At 54.6% G+C, this 12,432-nt stretch overlaps 1 protein-coding gene across 3 annotated transcripts in view; it reads left to right on the top strand.

Annotated features, from left to right (window-relative positions):
* The window catches only part of UBE2O (ubiquitin conjugating enzyme E2 O), a 66,291-nt gene that overhangs the window by 48,247 nt on the left and 5,612 nt on the right, over window positions 1-12,432 (top strand). The window contains exons 2-15 of one of the 3 annotated variants that reach the window (XM_015120440.3): window positions 1,900-1,959; window positions 2,147-2,257; window positions 5,085-5,182; window positions 5,666-5,729; window positions 6,616-6,759; window positions 7,219-7,328; window positions 7,472-7,547; window positions 7,848-8,320; window positions 8,780-8,934; window positions 9,186-9,298; window positions 9,387-9,515; window positions 9,878-9,967; window positions 10,964-11,660; window positions 11,922-12,058. In XM_015120440.3, coding sequence (XP_014975926.1) covers window positions 1,900-1,959; window positions 2,147-2,257; window positions 5,085-5,182; window positions 5,666-5,729; window positions 6,616-6,759; window positions 7,219-7,328; window positions 7,472-7,547; window positions 7,848-8,320; window positions 8,780-8,934; window positions 9,186-9,298; window positions 9,387-9,515; window positions 9,878-9,967; window positions 10,964-11,660; window positions 11,922-12,058 — 2,457 coding nt within the window. Of the gene's footprint in view, window positions 1-1,899; window positions 1,960-2,146; window positions 2,258-5,084; window positions 5,183-5,665; window positions 5,730-6,615; window positions 6,760-7,218; window positions 7,329-7,471; window positions 7,623-7,847; window positions 8,321-8,779; window positions 8,935-9,185; window positions 9,299-9,386; window positions 9,534-9,877; window positions 9,968-10,963; window positions 11,661-11,921; window positions 12,059-12,432 lie in introns of all 3 variants that reach the window. The other 2 variants (XM_015120438.3, XM_077972831.1) reach the window with 2 other exon arrangements.

Raw genomic sequence — 12,432 nt, 5'->3', positions numbered from 1 at the left:
CTGGCTTCTCTGGGAGCAATTGTGGCTTTCTGAAGTCTAAAATGGGAGCAGGGGATTAAGATAGGGTGGGGCAGCGCAAAAAATACCATGTCTCAGAGTGGAGATTTGGGCACAGAGGGTTACAGCACAGAATGTTCTTTGAGTTAGAAAAGTGGCACCGTTACGCCAACATGCCCCTGCAGCCTCCTGGGGTCTTGAAGCAGAGATAAGGAGAGCCTGACCTTTCAGGGGTCTTCACCCCGCAGCTCACAGGGCTGGTGATCACAGCTGCCGGCCTTGCTGAGCACCTACTCTGTACCGTGCACCTTGTGCCACCTGTGGTCCGCTGCCTTGGTGACTCCGCCTCAGCCATGCTGAGACGGCTGCCGTCATCCCTCCTTCCACGTGTCGGCAGGAGTGGTTTGCCTGACTTTCCTGTGTCTGACTCGAGAACGCTGCATTTACTGGGCTCGTTGTCATTTGAAACTTGGGATCATACCTGGATGCAGTGGCTCATGCCTGTAATCCCAGCACTTTGGGAGGCTGAGGCAGGCGGATCACAAGGTCAGGAGTTCGAGACCAGCCTGGCCAACATGGGGAAGCCCCATCTCTACTAAAAATACAAAAATTAGCCGGGTGTGGTGGCACGTGCCTGCAGTCTCACCTACTTGGGAGGCTGAGGCAGGAGAATTGCTTGAACCTGGGAGGCGAAGGTTACTGTGAGCCCGAGACTGTGCCATTGCACTCCAGTCTGGGCAATACAGCAAGACTCCATCTCAATAAAAAAACAAACAAACAAAACTTGGGCTCATGAGTTCCTGTGGGACTCTCTGCACTGCTGGTTGGTGCTGGGCTCCATTGCTTTTCTTTCCTTTTTTTGTGAGTCATGTTCTTCTACTAACAGAGTTTGTTTTAGTTGTCGTTGCCAGCAATTAAGTGACCCTGAGCCAGTGTCTTCCTTTTTCAGTGACTTGGTTCTCCTTTCTTGGTGGTGAACTCTCGGTGCCCCCAGGTCAAGGAGGAGTGTCTGGTTGGCTATTTGAGGAAACCGCTCTCCAGCCATGTGGTTTGGGGTCTTGGAGGTGGACACACACACAGACCCGTCCCTGATTATGACTCAGTGAAGAACCATTGAGGAGCTGCCCCAGGTTGGAGGAACCAGCTAAAAAAGAAGGCAGGCTGGCCTGGTGGGAGGCCAGGCTGAGGCCTCCTGCCTGGGCTGTTGGGAGATGGAGCAGCAGGAGGCAGCGGCCGCTGCCAGTTGTGCGTAAAGGGACAATCAGGTGCTCGTGCAGTTGGCCGGGCTCCAAGAGCCAACCATCCTGAGGGTTACTTAGCAGCCTGCAGGGCTCCAAGCACAGCAGATAAGGCGCAGGCCGCAGCTGGTCAGGAGGATAACCCAGATTAGAACGTGGTGTCCGGTGATAGCCAGGCTTCAGGGTGACCCACCGCAGCCCGGTGTCCTGCTCCTCCCCCAGCCCACTCTCCCTCAGCACTGATCAGCTAGGGCAGGCACTTGCAGAGGGCAGAAAAAAGATTTAACGCAAAGCAAATGTTTTGCTCTCTGTAGAATGGGCTGTTAAATCCTTCATTAAAGTGCGACCTTATGTGATCTGTCATTGAGCCCCACTGTTCAGCGTGAGGAAGGATACCCCCGGCGAGCCGAGTGTTTGCCTTTGGTGGGCGAGACAGTGACCAGAGGGGCCCCAGGAGGCCTGTGGGCATGACGCACTCCGCCTTGGGTCGCGGTGCTGGTCGGAGGTGTGTGCGGTCTGTGAAAATGCTGCTAGCCAAACGCTTAGGATTTGTGCACTTAACAGTGTGGATGTGACACTTCAGAAGAAGTTGGAAGAAAACCGTATTCTGTGGTGGCTTTAGAGCCCATTCTCTCACATCTCTCACATTTCCATTCTTTTACAGCTGAAACTAGAGGACCGTTCTGTGGTGCCCCGAGATGTGGTCCGGCACATGCGATCCACCGTGAGTCCTGCGTCCCGGGCCTGGGGTGCAGCCCCCTTAGGGACTTGAGCCTGCCCACCTTGTGCTCTGTATGTGGGAGAGCTGGCCAGCTCTGCAGGGGGCGTGCTGGGGTTGCCTGGGCTGGGTCTCCCATGGTGACCAGGGCTGCTGCACCGTAGGACTTGCATATGCCTCCTCCCTCCCCCAGGACAGTCAGTGTGGCACGGTGATCGACGTCAACATCGACTGCGCCGTCAAGCTCATCGGCACCAACTGCATCATCTATCCTGTAAACAGCAAGGACCTACAGCACATCTGGGTGAGCCAGCCCTGTCTTCTCATCATGCTTTCTGGGCCCTCTGGTTCTCTCGGCGGCACGACCTGTGCGCTACAGCCTCCTCCCTGCTCTTGCCAAGCACAGCCTTCCTGGGTCAGAAGGCGGAGCACAGCAGCCAGCTGGCTCCTATAGCCTTGTTTTCCCTGCTTTCAAGTAAGCCATTTAGATGTGAGGTCAGGACGTGCCCTTCCCCAACCCCAGCATAGGCTACCAGTGTGGTTATCTTTAAGTGTTTTCCTTTCTCCTCTAATATTTCTTTTTAAAAAATTAATTATTTCCAATAATTTATTTTTTTAATGATTTTAAACTTACCAAAAGTTGTAAATTCCTTTGTCCCTCTCATCTGGGTTCCTCAGCTGTTAAGATTTCACTCCATTTGCTCCATCACCTTCCCTCCCTCCTTCTCCCCGAGATCCCCCTCCAGTCTTTTTTATTCCCAAAACATTTGAGAGCAAGCTATAGATATGATGCCCTGTCACCCACCCCCAAATACACACACCTCTTGTGTGTTTTCCAAAAATACGGACAGCCTCCTGCGTAACCACCATATGACCCCCAGATTGAGAAGTGGACGTTGATAATTACTGCCCAGTCCACAGACCACATGCAGTTGTCCCAACACTACTCTTTTCTTTGCGGATGCAGGACCCAATTCAGGAACACATCTTGCATTGAGTTGTCATCTCTTCGTTTTCTCTCCAATCTGGAATCGTTTCCCAGCCTTTCTTTGTCTTCCATGCCCTGAACAGTGATGCATTCAGTAACTTGACCCTCAGCCTGGGTCTGTCTGGTGTTGCCTCATGCCCACGTGTTCTTTGCAGACCCGCCGCAGAGCTCTGCCCTGGTCCATGGTACCCCATAGCCAAAGTGCTGGGGTTGTTCACTTTGACTCCTGGTCATGTTGTTGTCCACCAGATCTCTCCACCGTAAACTCACCATTTACCCCCTTTAAGTGATTGTATTTTGTGGGAACATAGTCCCAGATTATGTCTATACCCTGTCATTTGTCAAACTGAAATCCACCAGCTTTGGCGTCCATTCACAGTCCTGCCTGCACCAGCCATTGCTCTGATGTTGCTAAATGGTGGTTTTATGACTCCCTTGTTCCCCCTCATTTCTTTTAGCTGGCATTCTGCTCTGTAGAAGAGCTTTATCTTCTGCCCCATTTATGTATTCTTTTTTTTTTTATCAGTATGAACTTAGAGATTTCTGTTTTATTCATTGGTTATAATTAATTACTACTATTATCTGTTCTGTTGTTTAGATGGTCCCAGATTTAGCCAGTGGGAGCCACTTCAAGCTAGCTTTCATGTCCTTCTCACATGGCCCTTTCTGTTGGTTTTTTAAGCACTTTCTTTCTTTCTGGCATGAGGTGTGCCAGGCTCATCTTGTACTCTTTGTGGTCCAGCCCCAGAATCAACCATTTCTCCAAGAAGCCTCATTGCTTTCAGAGAATGGTATTTTTTTTTTTTTTTTTTTTTTTTTTTTTTGAGACGGAGTCTCGCTCTGTCGCCCAGGCTGGAGTACAGTGGCCGGATCTCAGCTCACTGCAAGCTCCGCCTCCCGGGTTCACGCCATTCTCCTGCCTCAGCCTCCGGAATAGCTGGGACTACAGGCGCCCGCCACCTCGCCCGGCTAGTTTTTTGTATTTTTTAGTAGAGACGGGGTTTCACCGTGTTAGCCAGGATGGTCTCGATCTCCTGACCTCGTGATCCACCCATCTCGGCCTCCCAAAGTGCTGGGATTACAGGCTTGAGCCACCGCGCCCGGCCCAGAGAATGGTATTTTTAAAACCCAAGATCTGGATGCTAGGTGTGCTTATTGCTACTTGGCCCTTTTGGGACACACTAGGAAATACAGATGTATTACATGTATACACACATCTAAATATATCACTGCCTGCTGTATGTGTATATTAAAATATATGAGTTCAGGCAGAGTTCACGGGTGCGGTGGCTCACGCCTATATTCCCAACACTTTGAGAGGCTGAGGCAGATGGATCACTTGAGCTCAAGAGTTTAAGACCAGCCTGGGCAACATGGTGAAACCCCATCTCAACCAAAAAAAATATGAAAAAATTGGCCAGGCCTGGTGATACATGCCTATAGTCCCAGCTACTCAGAAGACTAAGGTGGGAGAGTCACTTGAGCCCATAGATGGAGGTTACATTGAGCCAAGATCACACCATGCATTCCAGTCTGGGCAATAGAGCAAGACCCTGTCTCTAAAAAAATAAAAATAAAGTAAAATAAAATATGTGAGTTAATCCTGATACATCCACTTCCACCTAAACACCTCAGACTCCTCTTCCTTCTCCTCCTTCCTGCTCCCTTTCTGTTAGTAAACACCTGGGCACCTTCTCTAACAGTGAGGGCCTTGGCTCTCGATATCCTTGATGTGTTAACGTGTTTACTCAGAGCACTATCCATATAGCCATCCCCCAGTGGTGTGGCTGCCTCCTCTGCCTGCCACCTCCACAGCCTACTTGCCAGGTGTCCTGTGTCCATGGTTGTCCCATGTCCATGGATGCCATCAGGCCTCTGCCCCTGCATCACCCACCCCGTTCCCTCCAGGCAGCCCCACAGCCACCACCACTTCCTCCTCACTGGGAAGAGCAGCTGGGATGCAGCCTAGAACTTGTAGGGAGGGCCTGCTGCTGCAGCTGTTTAGGGCTAGTAGCCAACCGGTCCAGACAATGAGCTGTCTAGATCCTCCCGCTTCCTGTCTCAGTGGGGCATAGAGGAATCTGTGCCCTGGACATGAACATTGTCTGCTGTGTCTCACTGCCCCTGCCCCCTTGGTCTGCAGCCCTTCATGTATGGGGACTACATTGCCTATGACTGCTGGCTGGGGAAGGTCTATGACTTGAAGAACCAGATCATCCTGAAGCTATCCAACGGTGCCAGGTAGAGTCTCACCACCAGAGAGCCATCGGCTTGGGAAGGACAGCCTCTTGGAAAAAGGGGAGGAGGAGGGTGTTTCCTCCTAGGGACAGTGATGACAGGTTTGATCAAGAGCAGTGACAGATGTTGCAGGCATCCAGGGCCTGCAAATCAGGGCCTAACCCTGTACCATTCTCCTTATCTGCCGTGGCCTAATTCTGTTGCTGTTTCTGATCTGTCCTGGCATAGGGAGAAACATTTTCATTGAGGGTATCTGCTGGAGGCTGATGCTTTACTTGAGGCACTGTGAGGGTGCTGAGCAAGCACTCCAATGGCACTTGGGGTCTTGTTCATTGTGGGAGAGTTTCTTGTACTACCTCGGGCTGTTAATGGTTGAAGACGAATTGTGCTATTTAGGGCATGTGACACATTGGCATCTCAGGATTGCAACTGTTTGGTACTCCCTGTGTCCCCTGGTGGAGACTAAACCTCTGTTCTCTGTTTTAGGTGCTCCATGAACACAGAAGATGGCGCCAAGCTCTACGACGTCTGCCCGCACGTCAGCGACTCGGTAGTGTGCTCCATCCAGGCCGGCACCCTTCTCTGATTGTTCAGTCCTCTGGAAGGAGGACTTCTTAGCAAAGAGCTTGTAGCTGGACCCAGCTAAACAAGAGCGGTTTCCTAGAAAAGGGGCGGGTGCACGCCAGAGGATCTAAAAGTTTGGGTATAGGCAGAAAATATTAGAACCTTTTTTTTTTTTTTTTTTCTTTGAGACGGAGTCTCACTCTGTTGCCCAGGCTGGAGTGCAGTCGTGCGATCTTGGCTCACTACAACGTCAGCCTCTTGAGTAACTGGGATTACAGGCATGCGCCACCACGCCCGGCTAATTTTTATATTTTTAGTAGAGATGAGGTTTCACCATGTTGGCCAGGCTGGTCTTGAACTCTTGACCTTGGGTGATCTGCCCACCTCAGCCTCCCAAAGTGCTGGGATTACAGGCATGAGCCACTGCGCCCACAGTATTAGAACTTTTATTTGCATTTTTGTTAGCTTTTTTCTCGTCCTTTAAGGTCCCACTTTGTCTCTCAGTACAGGATGATGTAGTAGTTATAATAGTACGTGGACACACACGGCAAACAAGTAGATATACAGGGGGTGTGTGAGCAAACAGGTTTCAGGACCGCTGCTCTCTGGAGCCTTGTTCCTCAGCGTGTGAGCCCTTGACCAAGGAGCATGGAATGAGTCACCTATGTGTGAACAAGGGTGCCAGGTGACCTCTGCGGACCCGGGGTTTGGGAAGCGCTGATCTGGAGCCACAGGACTTGTTTTAGGGCGTGTGGGGCCTGTATGTGAGTGGGCTTCTGCAGGTGGGCAGCCAGCAGGCACAGGCATGGAGAGCACGGTCACCCAAGGAGACACCGCTCACAGGGACTTTCCTCTGGCCCCACATCCTGCAGGGTCTCTTCTTTGACGATTCCTACGGCTTCTACCCAGGCCAGGTGCTCATTGGCCCTGCCAAGATCTTCTCCAGCGTCCAATGGCTGTCAGGTGTCAAGCCTGTGCTCAGCACCAAGAGCAAGTTCCGAGTGGTGGTGGAAGAGGTGGGTCAGGGCCCAGGGGCAGGAAACCGAATCCTTGACCTCCGCACCCCGGAGCTGAGCTGCTGCCCCTTTCCTGCCCGCTCTGAGGGTTGAGCCCCACTTTTCGGCATCTGGACCCTGTTGATCTCAAAGGGCTTTGAGGATAAAGGGAACCCAGGCTCTGGTCATAGTGACCAAAAGACAGACGTCCCCCAGCCCAGCCTGTACAGGCTGAGCAAGGTGGGAGGGTGGCAAGTGGCAGTTCCAGTGGCCCCTGGCTGGTGTGAGCAGTGACACGGGTCCTGGGCATTGGGTGTGGGCCGTGGTTACAGTTGGGGTCTGCTCTGATGTGTCTGTACTTGGTGCTACACTAGGAAGATCAGTTTCCTGCTCTGGAGGTCGAGTGGGCTTTGGGCAACTGGCTAAAGAGAATGCTGTCAGAGCCTGCCCTGACTGGCGTGTCCCACCTGCCATCCCCAGGTGCAGGTTGTAGAGTTGAAAGTTACATGGATTACCAAAAGTTTCTGTCCAGGGGGCACGGACAGCGTCAGCCCCCCACCCTCTGTCATCACCCAGGAAAACCTAGGCAGGTGAGCACGCCCTTACTGCCAGCAACCCAGGGGCACGCGCGGAACAGGCCTCTGGGCCCTGGCCACATGCCCGGGGAGGCTCAAGAACACTGCTGGCCTCCCAGGAGTCCAGCTCAGCTCACCCCTGCTTCTTTCCCAACCAGGGTGAAGCGTCTCGGATGCTTTGACCATGCTCAGCGGCAGCTTGGGGAGCGCTGTCTGTATGTCTTCCCAGCCAAGGTAGAGCCAGCCAAGATTGCCTGGGAATGTCCAGAAAAAAACTGCGCCCAGGGGGAGGGCTCTATGGCCAAGAAGGTATGTCCTTGGGGTTGGGGGTTGGTGGGCATTTGAGGAACTGGCCTTGAGCCATTTCCATGGCCAAAAAGGACAGTCTGTGCTTTAGGCCTTGGGGGGCAGCCCTGATGACCCTTGCCGGCTACTCAGGTGTATACAACTGTCATCCCCCCAGCCTGAGATGCCTAGGGCCAGGCCTGCCCAGGTGCACCTCACAGCCCTGTCCTCTCTGCTCCGCCCTTGCAGGTGAAGCGCCTGTTGAAGAAGCAGGTTGTGCGGATCATGTCGTGCTCCCCAGACACCCAGTGTTCCCGGGACCATTCCATGGAAGACCCAGACAAGAAGGGGGAAACCAAAGCCAAGAGTGAAGCAGAGTCTGCCAGTCCCGAGGAGACGCCTGATGGCTCTGCCAGTCCAGTGGAGATGCAGGACGAAGGTGCAGAGGAGCCCCACGAGGCAGGAGAGCAGCTGCCCCCATTCCTGCTAAAAGAAGGCAGAGATGACAGGCTGCACTCGGCAGAGCAGGACGCAGATGATGAGGCTGCTGACGACACGGACGACACCAGCTCAGTGACCTCCTCTGCCAGCTCCACCACTTCCTCCCAGAGCGGCAGTGGCACGAGTCGCAAAAAGAGCATCCCCTTGTCCATCAAGAACTTAAAGCGCAAACACAAGAGGAAGAAGAATAAAATCACTCGAGATTTCAAGCCAGGGGACAGGTAAACTCAGAGTTGTGCCCCTCCCCAGTGGCGTCAGCGTGAAGCCAGGCAGAGTGCGCGTCCCCTGGGTGTGCGTGCCTGTGCTCGCACACACACCTCTGCATGCCTTGTAGTGGCTCAGGGACGCCCATCCGAGACAGCGTAGGTGCCTGGGGTAGGCCCTGGTGGAAAGCGGAGACTGAGGAGTGGTGCAGAGGGTGGGATGGTGGTGGCCTTAAGCTTGGCCTTCTGGGAACACATTTGCCTGAGCTCTCCCAAGTGGGTCTCGTTCTCAGAGAGTGCATGGCCTCGGAACCCTGGGTGAGCTTCCTGTGCACCAGAAACTCATCCTGCCAACTTGGGATTCGGAGTTTCAGGTTACTAAGCCCACAGGGACAGGAAGGGACAAAAAGATTCTCTGCCCTTTCCGTGGGCGGGGGTGGCGTTTGCATGGCCTGCTGACTGGCCTGCATCCGGCAGGGTGGCAGTGGAGGTGGTGACCACGATGACCTCAGCCGACGTGATGTGGCAGGATGGCTCTGTGGAATGCAACATCCGCTCCAACGACCTCTTTCCTGTGCACCACCTGGACAACAACGAGTTCTGCCCCGGAGACTTCGTGGTAGATAAGCGAGGTAGTGCCAGCTCTGGAAGGGCAGCCAGCAGGGTGGTTGCCAGTGAGGGCCCAGGTTGGGGCTTGTGGAGAATGGGCAGTGGATCTGGGGTCAGAGCTAAAATGAGGTCCAGAAGGGGACTGCCCTCATGAAGGGGTCTCACCACTTCCAAGACAGGGGAAGGTCACAGTTTGCACCCTGCACTGGCTTGAGATGTCGGCTCCTTAGCCGGGATCCCTTAGCTAGTCACGTCCCTTCCTCTGGTTCCCTAGTCCAGAGCTGTCCAGACCCTGCTGTCTACGGCGTGGTACAGTCTGGGGACCACCTCGGCCGCACCTGCATGGTGAAGTGGTTCAAGCTGCGGCCGAGTGGGGACGACGTGGAGGTGTGTGCAGCCCCTACTGCTTTCTTCAGGTGGGCTCTGGGGTTAGGTGTAGGACCCGTAGCTCATGACAACCTGTCCTGTGCCACAGCTGATTGGAGAAGAGGAAGACGTGAGTGTTTACGACATTGCTGACCACCCTGACTTTAGGTTCCGTACAACTGACATCGTCATCCGCATCGGCAATACTGAGGACGGGGCTCCTCACAAGGAGGATGAGGTGTGCCTTCCAATTCAAGTTCTGGACCGCTGCTCACTGCCCTGTGCACCAGCTGCAGTCCCTGATGCTGCCACCAGGTGGCTCTAGGAGACAAGACCTGAAAGTCCTCTGGGCTCAGTGTCCCCAGGGCAGCTGCCCCAAAGTCAAGCTGCTGCTCAGCCCTAGCAGCTGCAGAAGGACTTGTTTCCCTGCCTCGCTTCTGGGGTCAGGCTTCTTCAGCTGCCGCTGGTTACGTTTACCAGAGGAGCTAAGTTCTTGTCACGAGCTGGGTGGGCATGATGTCAGTCACTGCAGAGCACAGGAGGGGCTGGGGAGCTGGAGCTTGAGCTGGACCCCCTGACTTTGTCCCCTTTGCCCGGCAGCCATCGGTGGGCCAGGTGGCCCGTGTGGACGTCAGCAGCAAGGTGGAGGTGGTGTGGGCTGACAACTCAAAGACCATCATCCTGCCCCAGGTGAGGCTCTGGCAAGACCCCCCACTGGGCTTGTGACTATGGCAGCTTGGGCTGGGGACCATAGTCGTGTAGCCAGAAGATGGGCTCTCAGGTCTTCCTGGTGAGATCTCAGCAAAAGCATGAGGGGGCAAGGCAGGCATTCCACACAGCCCTTGGTGCAGGGTTGGGGGCAGCCCGCAGTTGGCCCACCAGCCTCGCTTCTCCCAGCAGTCTCTTCCCGGCCATCCATCGCTGGTGCATGTAGACTTTCACAGACCTCCAGGATTTTCCTGGATTGTCAGCTCACTGTGCTGCGAAGAATGCAAGTTCCCTCCTAAAAGGAGATGGAAACTTTCCTACCACCGTTTCTAGAAAGCTCTAACAGAGAAGGAGAGAAAGGAGCTGGTGCAGTTCTAACCCCAGCTGCTGGGTCCTGAGCAGAAGAGCTACATGGGCTCTCCTTCCCTCGCCTCCTGGTTGGAGCCACACAGCCCAGCTTTCCTCTCCTGGTCCACACAGGGGCGGGAGTGGGAGTGGGAATGGCTTGCCCCATCACCTTAACGGCCATTCCAGGGAAGGCAGCAAGATGTGTCGGCCCTTCCACATGTCCCCTCCTGTCATATGTTCCCAGCTCCCAGCGCAGCCCCACACAGACCTCCTTGGCTGTATCATCAGCTGACCCTGAGCTTTTCAGGTGTAGGGCTGGGCCTGCCAAGGTCCCCTACTGCCTTGGGCAGATGCTGACCAAGTGCACAGAGCAGGAGCAGAGGCTGGAACAGACCACTGGCTGGGGCTTTGGGTCCGGCTTAGGGGTGGCACAGGTGAAGGGCCTCTCCCAGAGACCTAGGGACTGCAAAATCCAGAGCAGAGGGCGGGGAAAGAATGGAATGAGGTTGCCAAGGCCTCATGAGCCCAGTCCCCATCAGCTGTGAAGGTCATGGATCCCCAGAGCTCCTCCTTAGTGGTGGGGAGGTGACTTCCTGTCTGCATTACCCTGGCACTTCCTTCTGCCCCCAGCACTTGTACAACATCGAGTCTGAGATTGAGGAGTCAGACTACGATTCGGTAGAAGGCAGCACCAGCGGGGCATCCTCGGATGAATGGGAAGATGATAGTGACAGCTGGGAGACGGACAATGGGCTGGTGGAGGATGAGCACCCCAAGATAGAGGAGCCCCCCATCCTACCCCTAGAGCAGCCAGCGGCCCCTGAGGAGGACAAGGGAGTGGTGATCAGTGAAGAGGCAGCCACAGCTGCTGTCCAAGGGGCTGTGGCCATGGCCGCCCCCATGGCCGGGCTGATGGAGAAGGCTGGCAAGGACGGGCCACCCAAGAGCTTCCGGGAGTTGAAAGAGGCCATCAAAATCCTGGAAAGCCTCAAGAACATGACCGTGGAGCAGCTGCTGACAGGCTCGCCCACCTCTCCGACTGTGGAGCCTGAGAAGCCAACTCGGGAGAAGAAGTTTCTAGATGACATTAAGAAGCTACAGGAAAACCTCAAGAAGACCCTGGACAATGTGGCCATTGCAGAGGAGGAGAAGATGGAGGCAGTGCCCGACGTAGAGCGCAAGGAGGACAAGCCCGAGGGGCAGTCACCTGTGAAGGCTGAGTGGCCCAGCGAGACCCCGGTGCTCTGCCAGCAGTGTGGTGGCAAGCCTGGTGTCACCTTCACCAGCGCCAAGGGCGAGGTCTTCTCCGTGCTGGAGTTTGCACCCTGTGAGTCAGCCCTTGCCCGGTCTTCGCCTTCCCCGCCTTCTCAGGGCTCCTGTTTGTGTCACCAGATCTGGGTGCAGGGTGGTTAGTCCCCTTGCCGGCCCCCAGCTACTGCCCCCAAACCATTTCACTGTGTGATCACAGTGCTGAGGCCAGGAGCGGCGAGTGGGAAGTCTGTGGGTGTGTTCACCTTTCCAGCCAGGTTTGCAGATGGAGCTCCAGGGCCTCTCCGTGAGGGACTGACTGTTCTCTTTCCCCCTCTAGCAAATCATTCTTTTCAGAAAATTGAGTTCCAGCCTCCAGAAGCCAAGAAGTTCTTCAGCACAGTGCGGAAGGAGATGGCGCTGCTGGCTACCTCGCTGCCTGAGGGCATCATGGTCAAGACTTTTGAAGACAGAATGGCAAGTAGGCTTGGCATGGGCAGGTGCAGATGTGCTTTGTGGGCCAGTGCCCAAGAGGTCACCAACCTTGGGTCCCCAAACCTCTGGGGCTGACTGGCACCTGCGAAGACATTCACCCACCCACCTTTTACAGGGGCGGTCACAGGCTCAGTCAGGTAAGGGCTGTCTCAGCCGTGTGTCCAGGCCAGATGGTTCTTTTTTTCCTCCCTCCTTTAAAAAATTACTTTGAAATAGACCGGGTGCGGTCGCTCACAACTGTAATCCCAGCACTTTGGGAAGCCGAGGCAGGTGGATCACCTGAGGTCAGAAGTTCGAGACCAGCCTGACCAACCTGGTGAAACCCCGTTCCTACTAAAAATACAAAAATTAGTCAG

The sequence above is a fragment of the Macaca mulatta genome, chromosome 16 (assembly GCF_049350105.2).
Source record: "Macaca mulatta isolate MMU2019108-1 chromosome 16, T2T-MMU8v2.0, whole genome shotgun sequence".
Taxonomy (NCBI): domain Eukaryota; kingdom Metazoa; phylum Chordata; class Mammalia; order Primates; family Cercopithecidae; genus Macaca; species Macaca mulatta.
The sequence above is the reverse complement of the archived record's forward strand: the minus strand, read 5'-3'. Positions and strand labels throughout refer to the sequence as shown.